The 23,365-nt window shown below is 53.3% G+C and overlaps 1 protein-coding gene across 1 annotated transcript in view; it reads right to left on the bottom strand.

The window, feature by feature from the left end:
- Positions 1–7,765: 7,765 nt before the first annotated feature.
- CACNA1E (calcium voltage-gated channel subunit alpha1 E) overlaps positions 7,766–23,365 on the bottom strand; it is a 403,397-nt gene continuing 387,797 nt past the window's right edge. Inside the window, exons 41-49 of the mRNA XM_053663734.1 lie at positions 21,611–21,716; positions 20,834–20,941; positions 20,222–20,322; positions 19,853–19,959; positions 16,338–16,449; positions 13,497–13,625; positions 12,308–12,488; positions 11,262–11,452; positions 7,766–9,905 (exon numbers count right to left, since the gene is read on the bottom strand). Of these exons, the coding sequence (XP_053519709.1) occupies positions 9,366–9,905; positions 11,262–11,452; positions 12,308–12,488; positions 13,497–13,625; positions 16,338–16,449; positions 19,853–19,959; positions 20,222–20,322; positions 20,834–20,941; positions 21,611–21,716 (1,575 nt within the window). The 3' untranslated portion in view covers positions 7,766–9,365. The remainder of the gene's footprint in view (positions 9,906–11,261; positions 11,453–12,307; positions 12,489–13,496; positions 13,626–16,337; positions 16,450–19,852; positions 19,960–20,221; positions 20,323–20,833; positions 20,942–21,610; positions 21,717–23,365) is intronic.

Raw genomic sequence — 23,365 nt, 5'->3', positions numbered from 1 at the left:
TGTTAGTCAATGAATATGGAAATTAGAAGTGAAGGGTAAGCACATTAGGGCTTGTTTCTGAGACAAGAGTGGGGGCCCTATTTAAAAATAGATCCATAGTAGTAATTCGTAGCTTTTCAGAGCTAATTTACTCCCTTTTCTTAGGCACCTGCGTGAGGATCGAACTGTCCTCCCATTTCCCTATCAGGAGGGGCATACCCACTCTTCCGGGTAGAACGTGTCTCTAGGGAGTTCGCTTCTGTGAGTGGGGGAATGTACTTTGGGGGGCGGCGATGCTGGTGGGGCCTGACTTTTACTGGAGGCCCGTTGGGGGGCAGATCCTGGCTGTTCTCGTCACATATGATAACTTCTTCACTCTGCACAGTCGCTCCATCGGGCAGCTGCTACCACGGGCCCCATTTTAAAGATGCAGAAAGGAAATTTCAGGTCCAGCAGGTTGCTCGAGGCCACAGCTCATGAATGGAGACGCAGATTTGAATTCAGTCGGGTCTGGCTCCAGGCCCTGCATCTCTGGCTTTTGTTGTCTCTGTTGCCTGTTACCTTCAAGGTGTTCGAGAGACATGGTCACCTGGGACTAGTCCTAATATTTTGTGTGTACGTGTTTAAGGAACTGAGACCTTTTTGTTTGAGAATTATCCTAGCAAATTAGCAAAAGAATGTGGTATACAAGTGAAGATAAGTTGGTAGCACCTTAGAGGCAAGATTTTGGTTAAGGGATGTGCTGTTTCAGGATGTCTGGTACCTGCTCACAACCGTAGTACAGAAACCACACAGAGGCCATCATAGTCTCTTTTTCTTCACGTGTGTCCTAGTGCCATGTACCTGGGGAATATGCTGGCCCTAAGATCCAGATTAGAAGGAAACAAAACAAACAAACAAAACCCCCTATTAATCAATTCGGAAATGCCTTACAAACCAGTTTGTGCCAAAGCAAACCAATTAGTCATCCCACAAAGTGTGAAGTTCGGCAAAACAGGTCCTCAAGTTCCGTCGGCTCCAGTGGTGATGGAGGCCATAGGAAAGGGTCTGAAGGGAAAGCAGCACAGATCAGAACTGAACAAGATCCAGGAGATTTCCAGTCTAGACGCCAAGGACTCTGACCATTTGACAACCCACCACCTTTTGGGTGGTTTTGAGCATAAGAACATTCTTATTCACAAAGAAAATCCCATCTGAGGGTTCAAAAAGCCATCTTGGAAGCCCACTTCAGAAAAGGGATTTATCCTGGAGTGCTGGGTTTTATTAAATTGATTAAAGGATTGTTCACATTAACACAATACACCCAACGCTAGGAGCAGCAGAAGCTGTCTCCCCAGGGAGAATGAGGCAGTAGGCTTTCCTCAGAATGGAGACTCGCAGGGGCCGATGGGTGCAGGTGTCTTTTCTTTTATTGAAGAAGCTGTTGTGGCTAAATGAGGAGCGATAGAGGCGGAAGGAAAGAATGGGCTGTATTTCCTAAAAGGCTTGGAGAGTCCGCTGCTTCTTGAACTTGGCAGACTGGTCTCCCACAGACCTCCTTGTCTTCTGGCACAGAGGCAGGTGGTCCCTCTTGTTACGAAGCCCCAAGAGCCACAAAGAGACCCTGGGGCCCATTTTAAACTCCACACCTGGAGATACTATTTTTCTTATCTGAAAATCTCAACTTTTTCAAGGAGCAAGTTTGTCGGCAGCCTTTTCTTTCCTTAAAACAAGGACACATTCAATGAAAGAAAATTTTCCAGTGCTGGGATGTCCCCGGAGATTTCAGAAACTCTGGGATTCCTGCTGCCTGGCTGGGCTGAGCTGAGGTCCCCCCACCGCACCCCAGACCCCGCAGCCCACTTACTGCGAGAGTCCGGGCAGGCTTTACTCCGCGTTCCAGCGCCCGCTCCCTCCTTAGGGGGCACACTCGAGTAAGTGAGGGGCAGCAGGCTGATCAGTTCTTTACAACAAGGTTTTATTTATTCTTTTCTTTGACCCCCTCCCAACACACATTCAAGTGGTTCATCTTTATTTTTAAGGGTGTTCCGTTTGGATCCAAACGAGCGTTTGTATTACAGAGTATCCACCTGGTCAACATGCAGCGCTGGGCTCTGGCTGGAGGAGAGATGCAGGGTCCCTCTGGGCGGCAGCCCTGGCCGCCACTCCCACACCGAGCACAGAGGTGGCAGGCTGGCGCGGCGGAAGCTGCCTGTTCGGGAGGTGTCTCATGCGCCTTGACTCACTGTGTGTTTTGTAATGCGGGTGGCAGTGTTTTCACAGCCCGAGGCAGAGCGCCCAGTTTCCCTCTTGATTCCACTATATACGCTCATCCTCTTAAGAGCAAATCAAGGAGGGAATGGCCTGACCTTCAGTCCTGAAGGACAGAGCATGGTCCGGACACTCTGTCATCTGCCTCCTTGCAGCGTTATCCTTTGAGGCTAGTACCGATGCACCCTGCAGAGTCTGAAATCTGCTTCTGATACAGCTCATGCCATTCCCCCCACCGGCCCTCGCTTCTCCTGTGATACTTGTACCACTAGGAAGGCCAGCGTCCACTCTCCAAGATTGGCACGGCTGTCTCAAAGAGTTGCAAAAGTCACCAAGATTGTCTTCCCGCTACTTTGCAGCAAGTACCTCCTTTCTCCCCATCTCCCAGATCTGGAAGTTTTCCGGGGATCTCTTAAGCCTCTGAGGCCTTTAAATCCATGACCCTAGGTGAGTTTAATGGAAAGAACCTCTCTGAATCTAGTATCGTGCTAACAACTTGACCATGATCTAGTCAAAAAGAGGACCCCAGCATGTGACCGCACACCCTGAAGTCTCCTGGTCGTGGGACCAGCTGGCATTTTGCACCCAGTGCCGTCTCTGTTCTGCAGGCTGTTTGTTTTCCTAGTCTCCGCCCTGGCTGTCCCGGCTACGAAACACCACACACACTTGGTGCATGAGGTTTTCCTCCTGCCTCTGTGCTTCTGGGCGAGTTCCAGGTCTTGGATTCAGTTTGAGTGGAGTTGGACTGCTCTCTAATGTCACCAAGAGGGAGGTGCCTCTGCAGCACTTAGGGTGGCTTTGTAGAAATTTTGGCTCGGCCACAAAACACCAGGATAGAAAAACACTGATTGAAGTCTGGCCTGTAGGCTGAGAGTGTAGCCCTGTTGGGAGCCATTAAAATTCAATACCTATGTTTCTACTAAATCTGCTGGAATCTGCTTAGTGTTGTACAGCTCCATAGCAAATGTAACAAAGATCAGGACGACTGTATACTTTAAGTGGCAGTTAGGTTACGTTGTTTTAGCCCTCACTTCATGTTACCTTCATTTAAAAAAATGGATTAATGGCACTTTGAAAATCTGGAGTATGTTTTTCCTGCTCATCCTTTGTAAAGATTTCTAACAGACTGGCTTTGAGCAGTGGTGCCAAAGCAGTGCGGACCCTCACTGTAGGGAGTCAGAGCACTGGAAGGGGAATGGAGTCACTGCCAAGGTCGGATTTGGCAGTTTTGTCTGCTTTAGGCTGCTTTCATTTATTTGGGGGCCCTTTTTTGAGTGAACCGAGAAGGAGCGGCACTCCCTGGTACAAATTCTGGGGTCCGGTTCCAGAGCACAGAGGAATCGGTTGCTATCTCTGACAAGCTGGCGGGGTGGGGGGAGACTTATTCGGACCCCCTCCACTGAGGGGGAGGAGAGGTCTTGCCGGAGAGCCCGAGTGCGGGCTTGCGGGTTTTGGATCCGGGGCTGGTGTACATGGCCACCAAGAGAAGATGGCGGGAAGCTCCGAGCGTGAAAACTCCACTTCCTTCCTGCACTCAGAAAAAAAAGTCTGGGTAGTTGTTCTTGTTAGAAAGCTACAAAGATGAAGAAGGGAAAACAGGCAGAATGGAGGGTGACGTTAGAGCAAATCCTGGATTCGGGTTCCATGAAACATAGTTTCAGGGTTCCCCCCCCAAATTGATGCGTGGAGATAAAGAGCTGTAACTGATGAGTTACTGACTTACGAACACTCGACGCAGCCGTGAGCTAGGTGGGCATCAGCGTTTCGGTGGCCCCGATAGCAGCAAGAGGGGACAGGAGGAGGGACACCCTGGTCGCGGATGCTAGCTTCTGTAGGGGCTGAAATAGAACTTATTTTTCCACCCCCAGTAATTTTCATTTACTCCATTACTACACTGTTTTTAACCTGTTTGATCTTCTCAAGACATAAATTTTGTATTTAGGGGTTAAAAATGTCCTGGAAAAAAAAATCTGTATTCATTCTATTATTTCCTTGGCTTTCACTGAAGTTTTGAGGCCGTTTTTTCATGGACATAGATCATATGTTAAGGCCCTAGAAGGAGAAGAGGCAGAGAGACAGGGGCAGGAAAGCAGGCAGAGAAGGAGGAAGACCAGAGGCAAGCCAGGGAGAGCCAGGAGCCGGCACCGTGTGGCCTCGGCTGTCACCTCACATCACTGCATGTGACCAAAGTGACTTCCTAGAGCGAAGCTGGTTCTGAGACACTGCAGAGCACGGGCGGCCTTGGCTGTCCCAGAACAGATCTGTTACCGAAAACCCAACCAGAGAAAAGTAAACATAACCCCCCCTTACCTCCTTTTACCTGCTCTACTCAACTCCTTCAAACTCCCAGGAATAAGGATTCAGACTACAATAATATATTTACATAGTAGCATGGCTTAGCATAAAACCTGTGTTTGCATTTAGAAGGTCAAGATCCCTGCGTTCAGCACGGGAAAGGGAGCAGACCGCCAGACTAGAAAAGGAGAGGCGCCCCGGGGGCGCCCAGCCTGCCTGGCAGTGCCGTTCTAGCCTCTCCTGGGAGTCCCACGCTCCCTTCTCAACTGCCTGGCCTGAGTTTTGTTAGGAGAAGCTCTCCAGGCCCTTCGGGTAGTTGGGATCATCTAGGAATCGGTTGTCTTTGGCTTAGAGTGATGTCACTGGGGCACACAAGCCACAGAGGATCGGAGCAGAAAGGGTTCAAGGGAAGAAAAAGGTGGTCAGAGAAACCGAAGACAGTTGTTTGTGTTCCTAGTCCTCGGTCCCCAGGCTGGGAGAGCAGCAGCTGCTGACAGCTGCCGCATCGCCCCGCAGTCCGAGACAGAGCCCATGACTGCAGTGGCGGAGAAGCCGGGGCTGCTGCTCTGTGGGTGAGACCTGGCTGTGAGGTACCAGGCAGCTCAGAGGAGCAAACAAAGACTGCACAAAGCTGCTGATTCGTGTGGAATCCCCTTGGATCTCTTCACGGACCCATTAGGTTGTAATTCCTGAGTTTGTGTCATTTGGCTTCCATTCAGATGGGTCTCCGTGTGGATACGTTGTCGTCTAAACCTGGACCCGATTCTCTGATTCTCTGTGGGGCTCCTGTCTGGAGTAAACAGTTATGCCCTGACCGGCCATTTGCAAGGGGCCCACTCTGCCCCTCTCTCCTGCATCATAAAGCCCTCAATGTGTTGGAGTCTGGGAGGGAAGGACACACAGTAGGGTGAGAAGCCACCGTGGAAGAGCCCACCCCACGACGTGCTAATTTCTCTCCTCACCACAACTCTTCACGCACATGGGTGCCAGACCTTTGGGGGTCTCAAAACACAACACATGTAAAGGTGATGAAATAGCAAAGTGCCTTAACCTTCAAGTCTCGCAAAATCCCTGTGAGGTAGGTGGACTCTCTACTCCGTTCCCCTTGCCTTTATTTTCTATGCAACCTTATAATATTTATACGTAATATATTATAGGTAGGCTGAGAAATTGAAAACTCTCTCAACTTATCCCTGGCTCAACCCACTAAAGAAATACTCTGTCCAAAAAAAAAAAAAAAATGAGACATCCAGAGCAGGCTTTACAAACAGGATGTAATGAAAAATTGAGAACGTTCTGTAAAAAACCAAATTATTAAATTTTGTTCCACTGTGGCCAGAGGCCCGATTTCCTTGCAGTGGGCTTTCACCGAGTCTGGCGGACATCGCACACACACTCCCCACGCACCCCCACGGTCCAGCACCTCACCCCATTCTGCATCCCCTGGGGAGTCCCGACCGTCTTTTGTGAAGATAAAGCATTGTCCAATCGCAGTGAGGAGGAGAGCGGAGGCAGGCAGGTCAGCAAGTAAGCTTGGACCGGGCGGATTAGCCCTCTTAGGAGCTGAGTCGGTGTTAGCATGCAGCAAAACAAGGCTAGGACGGAGAACAGCGGGCTCCAAGGTGCATCCCACTGGCTGTCTGTGGGGTGGGTGCGTGTAGGGAAGGGGGGTACCGGCAGAGGTGTGGAATGTGGAGTCTTCAGAGTCGAGGGAGGGAAGAATCCAGAACGTCTGGAGTTCAGCTTCAGAGAAATGTTCTCAATGATCTCAGCACCCCACAGGGACATGGAGTGGGGAAGCCAGAGTAGAAACGGATTCTTCCGCTAGAAGAATGAACAGGCCACCCCCCACCCCCCTTTATGGTATAGATAAAGGTTTCCTGACTGTGGCTAACAGGGAACTGTGATCTGGAGCCTAGAGCCCACCCCCATGTTTGTAGGCCTTCTGGGAGGCTGGGGTCCCCCACCCCCATCTTTTTCTTTCTGGTTTGGAGGAGACACTAAGGACTAATATGAGAGAGGGAAACTGGACTTACAGCTAAGGATTCTTTGGGAGGGACCCGTGCCGAACGCGTCGAGCTGTGTAATTCACAGTGGCCGCCATCCGACGGAGCCTCTTTGAGGGGAAGCGAAGAGGCGGCATCTGGTGTCTTGGATTATCATGGCTGATTATTTGGGGGAAGGTTGGAGTTCATGTTCATTCCAAGGCAGAAGGAAACTAGCAGAAGATGATCATGATAATGAGTTCCATGACTTAGCAGAAAAGTCCTTTATTTTCTGGCATCAAAGGGTAAATGCAGGCCAAGGGATGAGAAACCTGATTTCTTGCTCAGGGGAAGTTGAATAGAAGAGGCTGTAAGTTCATTGAAACTAGAAAAATGCAGGTGGGTGGTTGGGGGGCCGCACCTGCAGTGCACGCTGCCACTTCGTTCGGGGCTCTCGGGCTCTTGTGCCGGCGCACACATTTGTGTGTGTGTGTGAGTTTAAGGTGTTCAGGGGGCCAGGAAGGCTTCCTGACCCAGTAAATTGAGTGTGTGTAATGCTGCTGGCAGGCACATTTCATCTCCACTCATTGCTCTGCCCGCTCACGTTTTCCCTCCTGTTCAAACGGCTTCAATTCCCTCTCCAAACAATGCGACAGACTCTCGGGCTTAGAATGCCAGCTTGCTGTAGCCCTGGCCTAGCGAAAGCTGCATTTCCCAGGGGGAAGAAAGCAATTTTGTGCACACAACAGCTGCCCCTAGCAACACTTTGGTGCGGATGAGACCTTTCGAATCATCCAAGGCCAGTGGCAGAGTCTTACATAACAACCATGCCTGTTAGGATCGGGGCATCGTTATTGTCCTGCTCACCTTCCCAGCTACTCCTGAGCCCACGGGTGGAGGGGGAGAGGAAGAGGGTCTGAGAAGGGTGGGCCTCTCTCTCTGCCTCAGTGGTTCCCCTGCCCTGGGGTTGCTTTGGTTTGGGGGCAGACCATGGATCATGAGGCCCCATTAATATCTGGATAAGACTGTAGGGCCATGATAAATGAATCTGCAGCCACGGGGTTGAAGTTGGCTTTTTAGAGCTGCTGTGGCAATGCCTTATTTCTATTTCAACCAAAAAAAAAAAAAAAAAAAAGCAAACAAAACAGAGGCTCCTTCTAGGAAAATTAACAGTCACTGGCTGCTCCTCCCTAGGAAGCAGGCCTGCGGGGCGGGGGGGGGGGTGCACACTCACCCACAGTGTTCGTGGTCCAGGGGCCACTGCCTTGTCCCGTGGAGGCTTCGGTGTGGCAGGCCCTGCCTGCTGCTGGCTGGGAAAGGGGACCCCTCCACCCACTGGGATGGTGCTGGGGGACTGCAGAGGGACTTAAGGGGACAGTACATTTCCACCTGATACAGACAGCACAGCGATGTGTTCCGCCAAATGGGCAATTACACCGATTTGCCAAGTAAGGGCTCCCTTTTTCAATACTTCTGAGTTTCGAGGGTTGGGAAGGATAACCTGAGGCTGTCCTCTGCTCAGCTCTTACTCAGGGAGGGGGCAGAGTGTGGTTCTGGCCCCTCAACAGGCAGGGCCCCAGGCTTGTCGCGTGGTGTGTAACAAGGCCCCATTAGAGCCTGCTTCACCAGAAGGACCAGCCCCGTCTCACTGAGGTATATTTGCTAATCCCCTCTGAAGGCTCCAGGCACACAGACCCTCAGCCACAAACCAGCTGCAGAAGCTCAGGATGGAGGGCTCCCCCCACAGGAGGTCCTCAGCAAACTCCAACTCCTCTTGAAGCTTCTGTTTGGGTGTGTCGGCCTTCCCGGCCTCCATCGAAGTCCCCACTAGGTATGTTCTCCTCCTGGGGGAGCGGCAGGGAAGGCTGGGCCCTGCTGCCAGACAGAGGCCCGCTGCCTTCCAGGCGGGACGTGCTGGTCCCTGTCCTTGAGGACTCCTGTTCTGGTTGGAAAGCAGACTCTGCCTGAGTCCCGCTGCTGCCACACTGCCCCTGCCTGCCGGACTCCCGAGACCAGCCCTAGACTGGACCCCAGTCTCATCAGCGGGTGCCCTGGCCACAGGGGTTGTACAGACTCTTAAAACACCCTTCCCAGTGCTGCTGGGCCCTGGGGGACCTCAGCCAGACACCTGAAGCACCGCTGTGGGGGACAGGCCTGGCCCACCAGCACCGCCAACTCTTCCCTTCGCCGAGACTCCCCTGCATGATGTGGGCGGCTGGGCTATGGCTTTGCTCATCCAGACTAGCCCTGGCTGCTGCTGTGGCCGCCACAGCACCCTGACCCCTCCATGCCAGCGTTTCCTCCCTCCCTGCCCCTCTCCTTGGCATCTGATGCTTCTGAACTCAGTCTGAGCTGCTTTGGGGAAGCAAGCCACAGGTTGACCCCTGAGAGGCAGCTGCCCCGGTGGCATTGGTGCTGGCTGGGGAGCTGGTGAAGGAGGGAGGGGACTCCCCTCGGAGCATCTCCGCAACCCCCCAGTTAAGGGTCAGAAAGGCTTCCAGGCCTCGCAGGGCAATGGGCGTAGACACAGGCCAGCGCGAGTCCTCCCTGGCTTTTAAAAGAGCGGAAGGGGCAGTGCAAGCAAAGCTGTCCTGGGGGCCCCTTCCCCATGGGAATGGCCCTCCGTGTTCCTGTGTCCTCTCTCCCCAGCAAAGAGGCAGAACTATGGCAGTGCCCATCTTGCAAAGGGAAGTAAAGCAATTTGGTGGGTGCGGCTGGTTTGCCTTCTGCCCTGTCCCCCTTCTCGGATAACACACGCTGTCCTTCCCTTTTCCTCCCCCCGGGCCACACTGGCTTCCCAACTCGGTCTTGGTTTTCTCCGTGTGAGGGAGCATGCATCGGAGGGGGGAGCAGCCTCTAGCACTTGTCGTCCTCTTCCGTGTCACTCAGGAGGTCACCCACAGCTGCACACACCGTGCCTGGCCCCGGTCCTCCACGCCTCCGCCGCCGATAGTGCCCGTTGGGCATCTGCCAGCTGTGTCGCAGGGGTGGGGCTGAGCCGATGGTATTGGCACGGCCCAGGCTGGTGGCCACGGCCGCTTCAAACGTGAGTGTCTCCTCCTCGCCACAGTCCGAGGCGTGGGAGTCTTCGTGCAGGGCCAGGTAGGGCTCGGAGATGTAGCGCTGCGGGGAGGGGTGGCCGTGCGAAGCGTGCCGGGACCTGGAGGCCTCGGGCAGGCCGGCGTCATCGCTCTCCAGAACTTGGGAGGTCAGCGGGGAGCCGCCCTCACTGCCCTCCGCGGGGGGAGAGGTGCTCCCTGTATGTCGAATCAGGGAGCTGTAGGAAAGGAGCGGCCGAGGCTTTGGAGGGACAGGGGGGAGCTGCCGACGACTTCGTCTTGGGGTGCTGGTGTCGGACATGGATGGGATGGAGCTCTCACTCAAGGAACCCGTGCCCTGCACAGCAGGAGAGACACGGCACGTAAGACGGGGCTGGGCCCGACCCCACAGCCAGCCTCGGGAGTCTGAGCTGGTGTCCCCTCTGCTGTAAGTCACCCCCCAAGAACACGGGGGTTATAGGAGAAGGAGAAGTGAGTACCACTTAGACCAGGGCAAGCCCACTTTTATTACAGCTGCGATTTCCGGGGAGTCTCATTAAACTGCAGGTACTGGCTCAGAAAATCTGGCCTGAGACTGTGCATTTCTAACAGACCCCCAGGTGCTGCTGGTCCAGGGGACAAAGGCTCCGGAGGCTCCACACACAGGGGTGGGCAAAAGCAGGTGTACAGCTGAGAGTATGCAAAACAGTTTAATTTTCCACCCAGATGACTGGGTGCCTACTTTTGCCCCACCCTGTAGGTAAACACATGGCCCATTGAAAGCAGCACTGAAAAGTGCTGAGAAGGTGCTCGCACGTCTGGGAGCGGGTCTGAGGGGAGTGCCAGCCCTCCCTCCCCTCACTGTCTCCACGTGTCTGCTGGCTCGCTGAGGGCCACCTGGCTTCTGCACCCAGACCCCCACCTGCTGGTTCAGGCCTGCCTTCACCTGCTCAGCTATTCCCAAGGGGCCCTGAGCCCAGGTGTAGGAAACGGACCTCCAGGACAGTTTTCTCAAGGTGTGTGTGACCTGGGCCACCTGCTCCAACTCTCCTGGGGAAAGGTCCTTCCAAGTGCAGATGTCTGGCTTTCCCCTTCCAGCCAGCCTCACTAATGAAACCGAATGCTTGAGGGGCTGGGGGTGATTCTGTACTAAAAACTTGAAAGCTACTCTCTAGAAGTCAACTCCCCCATGGCCTCAGTTTCCAAGTCCCGGCAGCCTCTCTCCCTGTGGCTGAGCAGGTCTCCCGCCTGGGCTCTGAGGACTATGGGGAGGAATGCAGGGCCCAGCAGTGTTTTCTGGGAGTTATTTCTGAGGCACAGGCTGGAAGGAGAGAGGGTGTCTTCCTTTGGGATGGCTGGCAGCTAGGGAAATGAACTTGAATCCATCCGACTTAGGAAGCCTGTGCTGAGAGGTGAGTCACCATTCCCACCAAGGCTTGTGGGCCTGATCCGGGGACATTATTTGGCTGAGACATTTGTAAACTTACTTGGCATGACTTTGTACCTGAGGACCAGAGTGGAATGACCTCTAGGCACTGCTGCCTCAGGTGGCTGTCTGGTTTTCTGTGACTTTGTATCAGGGTGCCCAGCATGAGGCAGCTAAGCTCTGTGCACAGCAGGTGCGGTTTCCTGTCAGCCTGAGGTCTGTGTGGCTGCTCCCCTTTTGCACCTACCATTAACCACCACCCTTTCCTGTCTTTGCACAGAGGCTCACCTGTCTGTTAGGGGTCTGCGACCTGCCCTCACTGGGAGACCGGGACTGACGTCGCTCTGGGGACTCCCAGTCGGCCTGGGTCCCTCGCTCCTCGGAGTTGCAGCGGGAGACGTCGGGGGAGAGAAGGTGCTTTCGCTCTTTCGATCGGCCCCGCTCTCTGCCTCCTGAGCGGTGCGTGTCGGACTTGTGGCCTACGAGAGATGACAGAGAGCGGCAGTCACAACGCAGCTCCACTGGCCATCGAAAAGAGAGTCTTGGAGCCTGGGGCCGGGCCCCTGAAGACCCTGGCTTCTCCAGCCCCAGCAGCAGGTGGTTTGAGGGAGACAGAAAAGAAGAGCCCCAGGATTCCCCGGTGTGACGAGGTGAGTGCACAAGTCGTCCCTGGAAGACATGCATGTGTCAAAGGCTGCACTCGAGTCTCTTCTGCTCCTGTTTACGTGAAGGCACAGTTGAGAATCTGCGAAGAACGTGGCCCAGGAATTCTCCACGTCCCGATCGTGGGTGTGTAACTTTTAGGGGGAAGACGGTGCCCATAGAAGGGAATGAAGAAGTTGCTATAAACTAAATAATGGCATTGCAGATATAATGCCAGGCTAAGAACGCTGGGACCAAAGGCAAAGGACTTTAGTCCTCACTTCTGCCACTTACTGGCCCTGTGATATGGGAAAGTCACTGCGTTTGAAATCTGTTTCTTCATCTAGCAAAAAAAACAAAAACAAAACCCCTCCACTACACCAAACCTTTCCAGGGAGCACTGTCTGGTTTGCAGTGGTTGGTGGTGGGGGCCTGGCCCCTGCCCCGGGGCTCTCGGACCTCCCCAAGGGGCCTGGGGGTTCTGGGACTCTTGACTGTCATGATGCCTAGAGCCCTACTCTAGAAGCAAGCACGTTCAGGGGCCTGTTTCGGGGTGAGTCAGATATGGGACCCCCTTGGTAAGGAGCACTCTCCCTTCCTTCACCGCCCTCAAGCCTCATCTGAATTCTCTTCCAGAGATTTTCAGCCCATCGGGCCGGGGCATGGATGGCCCACACGGCAGACCTCCTCACCCGAGTCCGAGTTCAGGCGATGGGCCGACAGCCGCAGGGAGGAGTGGTAGCTCCGGCGCCGGGACTTGTAAGTGTTTTCGCTGCTTCGCTCCATGGAGAATTCCTCCAACCAAGAGGAGTTTGAGCGCTTGTCCCGGATGGTGGAAAAGGACCGTCTCATGGAACTGGGGTCTGTTACCACCTGCAAATAGGAGCCCGCGGAGGGACACGAGGGAGGGATTAGTCACTGAACAGGTCTAAAGGAAACAAGTGGGGCTGAGATCACTGCAGAACCACCCTGGAATCCCCCTGACTCAGACCTCAGCTGGAGGAGGCTGCTGCAGGAAGTGTCTCTATGTTAGTAGGTCTTCAGGTCCCTGGGACTGGCCCGGGGTCTTCTCTTTATGCTCAAGAATGCCAGCAGCTGAGTGTACTGCAAGGGCTTCCCCAGAGCCACCTACCATGGGGACTTAGCCAGAACCCGCAGGGAACCTTGAGCCACTATGACATGTGTGAGGCAACTGTCAAAATGTCCACGCCGTGGAAGTAGCCCCTTGGCTTCTGCCTCCACCGGGGAAGGCCCACCCCATGGCACCAGAGCTCGCAGAACCGTGAAACTGAGCATCCCCCAAGAACGCTTTGTTCTCCACCATCCGCCTCCCCCCAGCCCCATCTCAAACTTGGGCATTTTGATTTTACAGATGTCAAAAACACATCCATGGAAACGTCTTGTCTCTGTCAAAACTTAATGTAAGACAGACAGACAAAAAAAAAAAAAGCCAGGAAAACAGACAAAGAAATGAGGCGCGGCCAGCACTGGTTCGGACAGACAGTCCAGACAGCGAGCTGTGTGTGTAAGTAGCTGCCTACGTATGTGCTCAAGGAGCCAGGAAAGGAAAAAAGGAAGAAATGCATGGGGGGAATCCTGGGAAATACTTCTTGCAAGGCTGGTTGAGGCTTGAGGATGTCGAGCCCATCTGGGTGGAATTATGCCACCTTGCTGGCTAGGCTGGTCTGCTCGGGGCTCCACAGAGAGCACACCGTGCAGGGAGCAGGCTTCGAGGAGGCGGCCTGTGAGCCAGGTGTTGCTCATAGGGAAGGGGCGGGGGCAAGTCCAAGGCTCACCTGAAAACATCAGATGTTTTCTCATAACCCACCAATGCAATCCAGCCCGGGATGCCACTGCACAGGGTAGGTGGTTGCTTTTTACCTGGGGATCCACAGTCAGGCGTGGCAAAGAGGATGCCCTCCCAGATCCCGCATGCTCCTGGGTGTCCGGAGGAAGGTAGATGCCATGGTTAGAGGGCTGCACGCTTTTTAATTCACTAAACTCTGGCTCCTGGAAATAAACACAGCCACGCTTGTGGGACTTGGTTCCAGCCCATCGCTTTTTGTCTCCAGTGGATGATTCTGCCTCCTCCATACCAAGAATGGCTTTTGGAAAAGAGATTTGCATCTTGAAGGTCTGTTATGTGTGTGTGTCTATGTGCAGATCTGTGATGTACCAGATGTCTCAAACAGAACGCTCTAACTGGGATTGAGGGGTAAACTCTTATCACGAAACAGTGCTTCACATTTCATAGTTCTGTCAACATTATGGGTCATAAGGCTTCTTAGTTATGTGAAGTGTACTTTTTGAGAGTTGGTAGTGTTGGGTTTATTCTTTTAACCTCAAGAAGCCATTTACCAATTCTATAAAAACCAGTATTCTAAGGAAAGTGAGCATTATCTGCTGTCAAATGCATTTTCTCAAACCTTAAGATACATGATCCTGTGAGCAAAGAGTTTTCTCACCACTGGGATCAATGAAAACACCGGTGGGCGGCCATCTGCCAGGGCCACGCTAGCCCGGCACAGCACGATGGGGATGCAATGCACACCGCTTATGTAATTTTCAATTTCCTGGTAACTACCCTTAAAAGGAAGAAACTTTTTAGTAGTTTCATATCAACGTGTAATCAGTGTAAGAAATGAGACATCTGCCCTCCACGGGCAGCCCACCTCAGTTGGACCTGCCACGCTGGGGGCCTTGGTCTCCACATGTGGGCAGTGGCTGTCGTACTCACCGCACCACTCCAAGCACTAGGAGGTTGGAGTAAATATCCTAACACCCTGTCCAACCCTGTTATCTTCCCGGTCAAAGAAGGTTGGTTTGGCAAGCTTCTTTGCACGCTGTACAGAGAGAGCTTGTGTCCCTCCCTGAAGAGCGTTGGAAATTTCATATGGGCCACCAAACAAAGAGACCCAGGAGTATCTCTAACATCTGGAGATTACACCAGAGGAAAAGCTGTCTTATATTTTAGGAAATGATGTTCTAAGGACACGGGGGTAAGAGTGGGGTGCTGCTGAAAGCCAGCCTCCAGGACTGCTGGGCTGAGTGGCTCCCAGGACCCGCGACGCGTGCACCTGGGGAAGTTGGTGTTTGCAGTGTGTGCTTCACAGAGTGCACAAGTCTGACTCAAAACACGTGCAGTAACAACGCTGAATCTACGTGTGTCAGAGGTGGGGCAAGACACACATGCATACACATTCCTTACAGGCACACAGGTCACGGCCACACCTCAGGACGCAGAGCAGGGCCCCGAGGGATGGGCAGGAGGAGCACACGGCGGTGAGTGTGTAGCACAGGCTGACACCTGAATCACAGACACCGGTACTGACAACAAGATGAACACAAATCCGACTAGTCCTGCACTACCGTCCCGCCCTGGGGAACCCACGGGAATGATGGTACGATCAGGCAGCCTCCCTGCGAAGGAAAGGACACGTTACTGAGACCTGTCCCCGCCGGGCAAGCCTTCAAATGCCAGGAGGCCCTTTTTTAGGAACCACGCTATCTGCACCAATTAGTCCCTGGGCCTCGGTGCTCAGTTCCTCAGAATTCCTCCATGGGTTCCAACCCGCCTTACACGGGATGCCCTCAGGCACCCCCACGTGCGAGTGTGCGGTCTGGCTGTCTCCCTGACACAGCCGCACACAATCCCATAATCCCTTCACCCGGCAGTTACAGGAGAGGAGTGACCCATGTGAGTGAGCTACTGAAATGTTTTGCCCCCTCTGGCAGGCACCCATTCCACCAGACATGCACCCCGCACGCAAACAAGCCCACATCATCCCTTCCACCCGAGGTGGCTCCGGGGTGCACAGCAGCAGTGGGAGGAGTCGGGAGAGAAGAACACGGGGGAATTATAATCAAGTGCCAGGAAACTCAGTAGAAGCTGTCAATCTGGACTTTTGCGAATGTTGGCTTTTGTCTTTTTTTCCTCCAGGCCAGTGAACACTTGGCTTGCATTCTAAGCTCGGGAGGGAGCGCGATGGCTCCGGAATGAAGACTAATGGTGCGTAACATCTGTCGTCTTTGGGAATCACAGTTTAGTCATGTATTTAGCAAAACAAAGTTTAGTCTGTCCTCTCTCCTTCAAGCTTAAAGTGGACTCAGCAGGTTTCCCATGAATTTCACCATTTATGCTAATGTAAAACTTTAGGCTCGGGGAAGTGATTTTTAGGGATTTCTTAGAATGTATTTGGCCCTTCTGGCCACAACTGTATGAGGTCAATCTGCCTGAACCCACACAGAGCAGAAGAGGTTTTTTCTGTGTGTTTGGAGGACAGTGGTCACTACCCCCAAGTTGTCTGAGGGGGGAATCCCTACAGGGGTGGGGTGGGGGGAGGCCGTCCTGTGCCCCCCAAGCCATCCATGTCTACATCAGACTGCCCAGCTGGTGCTATAATGACTCATCCTAAAACTCCTCATCAAGGGTAAGACTTTATGATGCTCAAGGGCATAAATGAGGAGGGCTTGGCTGAAGCAGTATAAATCCCTTCGACAGCTAAGGGGCCCCTGGGATTGGAAAACCTAAAGAGGAAGCATTTGTCAGAACAGGAAACCCAGCGATGGAAGGGAGACAGCAAGAACCTCCCGCGGTCACTGGCTGCACTATCAGGAAGAGCTTTCCTGGCCGACGGTGGCCATGGAATCGACTCTGGAGCAGAGTGGGAGGGATCGGGAAACCAGGGGGCTCTTCTCCAGTCCTGTAACTCGTTTGCTCACCAGGGACTGCTGCTCCTGGAACTGCCCGTCGTCGGCGGGGTCCATGCACGCCAGCTGGAATATTTCCTGCGGGGAGAGCGGACTCATCGAAGGGCACCCACTCCGGCCGCTCCTGAAAAGCAACGCCGAATGCAGAGGTAATGTGCGCACGAGAGAGAAACAGACATTGCTGCCACTACCAGTCCCCGGCCAGGCCAGCGCCCTTCGGTCTTGGCTGGCATGTAACTTACAGGTAGCTGGTCCTGGAATGGAAAGAATTTTAAAACAAAAATAGACACTGTACTAAAAAGAACGCGCTGTTTTCAACCTGCATGTGGAACCATTCATCACTGGGCTGGTGACTAACATATCTGTGACAAATGACATCATCTGTCACACTCAGCCATATGGAAGACCAGTGCTAGATGGTAAACCAGATTCTGCTCAGTTTCCCCATTGGGCGGAAAAATGCCATACTTCAAACACTGAACAGTTTGTTTAAATATTAAGCAGTCCCAGTCTTTTAAAAAATTTCCTCCACACTCAGTAAGAATATGGCTTTATTGTGCCAACTGAACAATTCAATGCCATGAACACTCACTGAGGTGCCTGTGGGTTCATGAACTGGGGGGGTGGTTTCAGAAGTGGTAGTGAGGAGGTGATCCTCTCTGGGCAGAGGGCTGTCACAGGATGCCTGTTACTAAGCCACAGTTCGGTGCCTGCAGACACCCTCAGCCAATGGGATCCACAGGGCTGGTTAGGAGAGTCAGCCAATGTTCCCTAAAGACCTGGCTGCTGCTGGCATTCACTGGCCAACAGGCACCCTCTGACCTGCTCAGGAATGAACTTCCTGATCATGGGAAGAGGGAGAGGGGCGGCCAGCATTTCGTAGTTGCATCTATGGTTAATGACGCCAATGAAAATCTGGGGCCTGAGCAAGGATCGCCAGTTACTCCAAAATAACCCACAGGTGCAACCTGCTGGGATCATAGGGAAAGAGCTGAACTGCAGAGACCCCTCCAACCCGTCCCTCTGTTCCCAGGAAGGGCGTGAGCTGAAGTTTCACAATGGCTACAGAGCAATCTGGAACTTAAGCCAGCAGCTTTAATGTTCATGGTCTTCCCTGGGAACAGGACGAGCACTGCTATTACAAGAAATGGATCCCTTTTGTCCTACAGAAAATGCATAATTAGCCCATACAGAATTCCCAGTAGGTAGAGAGGACCCTTGGAATCACTGAGCAACCTCACAGAGGTGAATACTTTGTCTCCTGCTTCAAACGCACTGTCCGGCTCCAAGTCCAGAATCCTGAACATGGCCCCCCCTCGTGACTTGGTCCTTCTTACCTCGCCAGCCTTCGCTTGCTTTGCTTTAGCCCTTGCTCCCTGCATTCCAGACCCAGGGGACTCTCTTTTAGTTCACTGAACGTGGCAGGCTTCTTTTTGCTTCAAAACTGCCCCCTGAAAAACCTGTGTTATTTTGAATTCATTCTGCAAAACTCAGATCAAAAGTCACTTCCTTAAGGAAATCTCTCTCCTGCCTTAACTGGTCAGCTCTCCCTCTCACACGCACGTGGATCAGACTGCTTTCATTTCTCCTGGTCAGATCTGTAGTTAATCACCGAAAATAAGTCTCTTCTTCCCACTCATTCTGTTGCATGTCTGGTTTCCCACCAGATGGAAGCTCCGTGAGGGAAGAAGAGCCCTGTCTGTCACAGTCACCTGTGCCCTCTGTGCAGTCTCTACGTGAACAAGGTAACGCTTTAGAAACACAGGTAGGCCCTGAAGCAGCAGCCTGCCGTGTCCCCGCTCCAGGAAATGCACCAACGTCCCCCGGAACCTGAGTGTCACCCTTGACTCCGCCCTCCCTCCACGGAGCCCGGCAGTCACCAAAGCCGACCCGTTACCTCTCGAGTCTGCTCTTCTCTTCCCTATCCCGTGAGTCCAAGCCCAGTCACTAATAACTGGCACAACTGCAGTCACTTACAAAGTGGTGTCCTGCCTCTTGAATTGCTCCCCCCAGTCCACTGGATCCACGAATGATCTCTGTCGAGTGCAAATCGGATCATGTCACTCTACTGCATCAAACCCCCATTGTCCTCGGAGGAAACTGAACTTCTGTATCCTGCTTGGAATGCCCCTGTGTTGTGTTGCCGTCCAAGCCCAACACCCGCCACGAACTGTGCCCCAACCATCCTAACAGTTCTAGATTCCTTCAATTTGCCTCATTTGCTCTCTCGAAGAGCTTGCCTTCCAGTCTCAGGTAAATGTTACTTCCCAGGCACACCTCGTCCCTTCTTTACACAGCATCACAATAACCTACCCTTCGGCCTGCTTAACTGCTATCAGTCTTGTAATTTCTTTTTCAAGATCCATGTCCCCAGGGCCTGGGGTTGTGTTGACTCCTGCGTCCCCAGTGCCTAAGCCAGCTTTGGGTCACATAAATATTGATCAAATCGATATGGAAGTGAATCAAACATGAGAGAGAAGCTGGAGTGACCCTCTGATGGAAGGTATTTTGCATAGCGAATTGTGGCTAAAACAGATCAAATCGTGGGGGGGGGTGTCCTCCATTTCTAAGCCAAGAACCCTCAAAAAACACCAGTCCTTCCAGTGAGGTGGGCCCACTCCTCCTTCCTGCACAGACCGAAGAGAAACATCTACTTGTTTTCTCTAACAGGTGAATCTACAGCCTGCTACCTCATCACATCAAACGTTTGTTAAAATGACCGACAGCCTTGGTCATGACTCTGGGCCTCCTCTTCCAAACGTGTTGGACTGTGACCTCTGAACATGATGCTTTCCCAAAACAGGTCCCTAACGCCACAGGCGGAAAGAAATTAATGGTGAGAGTTTAAATGGCATTCTGACAGAGGTCTCACTCCCAAGCCCTGGATTTCACTGCCCTGGTAATTACTGAGGTTGTCCCCGTGATTACGGGCTCCTTGGGAACTAGGACTGGGTGAACCCAATCACGAAAGCTCATTTCCACTGGGGGAGGGGCTCCGTGCCCTCTGCTGCTCGTTCATCCTTACTGAAGATGGGAGGTCACTCACGGCTGAGTTGGGGCTCTGGCCCACACCTCAGAAGAACCGGCAAATTCCTTGAGTTTTGTTTCCACTGCCAATATAGAAAATAAAGTGGATTTTTTTTGGCCTGATCTAAGCTTCCTTTTGTTCATTTCGCATATAGTGTAGCGGGATGGTTCTAGAGTTAGAAATCAATGACTTAATTCCTGTTCAGCTTCCTACTAGCCATATGGCCTTGGGCCACCTATTTAACCTCTTAATCCCCAGCTTCTTCATTTGTAAAGTAATTACCACCATGTGCCCTTCCTTCCTCTGCACTGGCCCCAGTGCTAACTAACCGCGCTCGGCCTGCTCTTCCCTCACCCCTGCCTGCTCGCCTGCCGAGAAAGGACCCTTCAGCTCCGAGTTTGCACTTCCCGGCCATCCCTGGCCCATGTTTCTAGGCCCGCACACTGGCATGAGTGACAGAACACAAACAAGAGGCTGTGGGCCCTCTGGCTTTACTCACAGGCCTGTGACTGGCTCTTGCTGCAGGTAAGGCAGAGCTTTGGCATTGGCGATGATCTCTTGCGGCAGAGACGAGGGCTCCATGCGCTGGAACATGGGGGCGTTTTTCTGCATTAGAACAAAGGAGCTCAAGTGACTGTGGGAGAAAGTACAATGTGATTGGGTAAAATGGGAGCATGGCTGACACCTTGACCATTTAAACCTTTGACCCACTGCATTTCTGATCCCCTGATGTTAGGAAGTTCCTGGGCCCTGCATCCCTCACCTGTGTAGCTAAGCACCTGCAGGGCACAGTGCCCCAGGGATGTGCAGGCCTGTCCCTCGTGTGACTCAGGATCTGCCCGCCCACCCTACTGTTGTTGACCTTCACCTGCTCCTCCAGCTGCTGCCTCTGCTTCTTCACCTTACTCTGCTTATAGTAGTCCATGATCATCATTGCCGCATAGATTTTGCCCACGGTCAGGTCAGAGGCTGAAAGACACAAGTACAGCAGGGAGAGATGAGGGGGGAGACAGGTGGGCGGGAGCGAGGACGCTAAAGCTTTGTTCTCCACCCTCTGGAGCCGGTGTGCACCAGGCCCTAAGGACACAAAGTGAATAGGTCCCCATGTGTGCCCTCAGGGAGCCCCCACAGCCATCCGAAGAGCGTGAGGACATTAGCAAGCATTACATCCATGGGTCTGGATTTCCCTAATAACACCACCCTCTCCCAACCACATGAGGACCTGCTGCACAGTGTCGTGGGGAGGGAGAGAGCTACCCACCCAAAATTTTCACCCGCAACCACAGTGACCCAACTTGAGAAAATGTTTTCAATTAATAATGACCAAAGGGACCTGAGAAGTGAGGGATTTTCATTTCCTAAGGAGAATAGAACAGGTTCCCATTATCTCTCCATCACTCTGTGTCCCATCAAATATGTGGCCTTGCCAAGGCCCCGCCAGGCCCACCGTGACAAGTGTACCCAGGAGGAGATGCCATACCTTTAGGCATGGGCACAAGCAGATCGAGCATCTTCTGGGACAGGTGAGGCCAGATGGCCAGGGTCTCCTTCTGCAGCTCCGAGTCCAGCTGCTGCCTGTCAGCACCGCCTACAATAAGGTAAGTGATTACACCACGGCACAGGCGCAGAGTAACAAGGGCCGAGGGAGCAGGGGCAGAACGCAATCTGACGTCCGTGCGCAGTCACTTGGGGAGATCCTGCCGCAGGTCCGAGTCCCTGAGACCAGGACCGGCCTCCTCCTCCCCTGGGAAAGCCTCCCAGGCACTCAGTAGGTCCGTGCCTGGGGAAAACGAACAGAGCCGCACCAATGAGGCAGGAGCGGGAAGGCTGGAGGCCCCTTGGGAAGGAGGAAGCCTCTTCTGTCCTGAGTCACTGAGTTACAGGTCAGGGGAGCCAAGCACAGCCACGCCATCACCCACCACAGAAGCCTTCCAAGACATTGTAGTCGCCACGTGAGAAAAAAGGACAAAATGAAAAACTCATCTGTTCAATAAACACGTGTCTCAAATGCCCACTATGTACCAGACACCGGGGATCCCATACTGTTGAAGCTCAATGGGGCCTTAGAGATGAGCAAACCATTCCTGTTTCCAGGGCAAATGACCCGTGTTGCAGTTGAATCTCAGGGCTGAAACCGGGACCCTGATATTTGATGTCCAGGTCAGCGCTTCATTAGGGGGATGAAAGTCCACACACCTGTGTCCTGCCGCACCCTGTGTGAGTGGCCCCAGAATCCCCTTCGCCTTCCCAAGCTCACCTTTGGCGATTTTGATGTCCAGAGCTGTGCGGATCAGAGCCATCAGGGTGGAGGTGAAGTGGACTGTCATGTCCTCGGCTACAGGCATGTTCATCAGGACCAACCTCTGTGAGAGAGAGAACCGCATCAAAAGAAACCTTGGTGAGGCGGAAGATGTGTGCAGAGGTCAAGTGCAGACGAAAAAGAGGGGCAAGGATCCCGCCCTCTCCCCACCCTGCTCTCCCTGGGTGCTGGGTGCTGCTGCTTCACGCCCCCCACCGTGGCGCCAAATTCCAAAGGAAGGGGGACTACTCATTCTGGGGGACTCCTCCAGGGTCCTAAGAAGGCCTTTCATAGGGACGGCCCGTGATTTCTGGAAGAAGTGGCTCAGGGAACGGAGTCAGCTCCGCGAGGTGGCTCCATTCCCTGTTTCAAGGCTGCTCCGTATTTCTGCTTGTCCCGTGAACACCCCCAAAGCTCAGTCGGAAAGATGGTGAGCAGGGAGACTTTGCTTATCTGACTTGGAAGACACATCCTGATGCCCCCTTTTTGAGTCTTTAGAGATGGAATTTGCCAGCACACGACTGAACATGCAGAAGTCCCCCTGATCCAATGGATGAGCTGGAGCAGGATGGGAGAGGGGAGAGCGCAGGCAGGGTCAGGGGCGAGCGGTTGGGGAGCGGGGAGGAGAGCATGAGAGGAGGGTGACCAAGGCAGGAGCAGAGTGGGCAGGCCGTGTTCCCCTCACCCAAAGGGAGGGTTCAAACGGATATGGCCAAATCCACTTCGCAGAGAGTATCTTGCTTTGGGAATTCTTTCAACCTTTCCTCCAGGCCTGACACCCCTTTCACCAAGCTTCATCCCAGAAATTCAGAGAACCCAGGGCCACACTCTACCACCTGGTACTTTGGACGTGGCCATCATGAGCAAAGAGGAGGCCAGCCCCTAGTCTGTGCATGGGGAGCCATGTCCTGGGGTGGAGGAGGGCCCTGAATGGTCCCCCGTCCCAGTCAGATGCTCTCTGCAGCTATGCAGCTTGCAGTAGCAGGGCAAGGTCCCCTGGAAGAGCCACCCGCCCAGCGGGGAAGGACATGTCTCTTCCCAAGGCAGCATCTCTACAACTCCGCTGGCACTCCTCACCTAACGTGGTTCCCCAGACATGGGCCCTTAGAGGGCCAAGCCAGTTCCCCGTTTGTATCTGAGTTCCCTCTCCCACCTCCCTAAGCTTCTAGAGAGGCGGCAACATTGCCGGGTGAAGGGAAGGGCTCCAGACTGCTGGGTCAGGCTCGACACCAAAGGGGAATGAATAACTACTACTACTAACTGTGGAGTATAAAACCCAACAAATTGGGGCTCAGAGCTACGAGCACCTGAATGGCAGGTGACCCCCAATGGACAACGCGGCTCTATGCAAACCGGGGGGAGTCCCCCCATAACTCCAGGGCTGGGCCCCACAGCTCAGCCCCGCCAAAGAGGGAAGTCTTGCCCTGAATGCGCATGGCCCGTCATCACCCTTTCCCTTGCCCAGAGAAGCGGGCAGCTGGGCTGGCGGGGACAAGGAGCTGCACCCTTCACCCTACGCCACGGGACAGAAATCATGCTCCTCTTTTTTTCCTGCTGCTTAGAAGGAGCCATGCTGTATAGTTCCTTCCCATGTATGGAGGAAGAAACTTGTTAAACATGTTTTCCTCTTAAAAAGTTTCTTCCTGAATGGCATTTAGAGGAATTTCTGCATTACTTCCTTAGCGTATCTGGGCGAAGGAGCCCTTATACACT

Source organism: Artibeus jamaicensis, unplaced genomic scaffold (genome assembly GCF_021234435.1).
Source record: "Artibeus jamaicensis isolate MK-2021 breed Jamaican fruit bat unplaced genomic scaffold, CSHL_Jam_final contig_327, whole genome shotgun sequence".
NCBI classification, from domain to species: Eukaryota; Metazoa; Chordata; class Mammalia; order Chiroptera; family Phyllostomidae; genus Artibeus; species Artibeus jamaicensis.
Note: the sequence above shows the minus strand (reverse complement) of the source record. Positions and strands in the feature narration are given on the sequence as shown.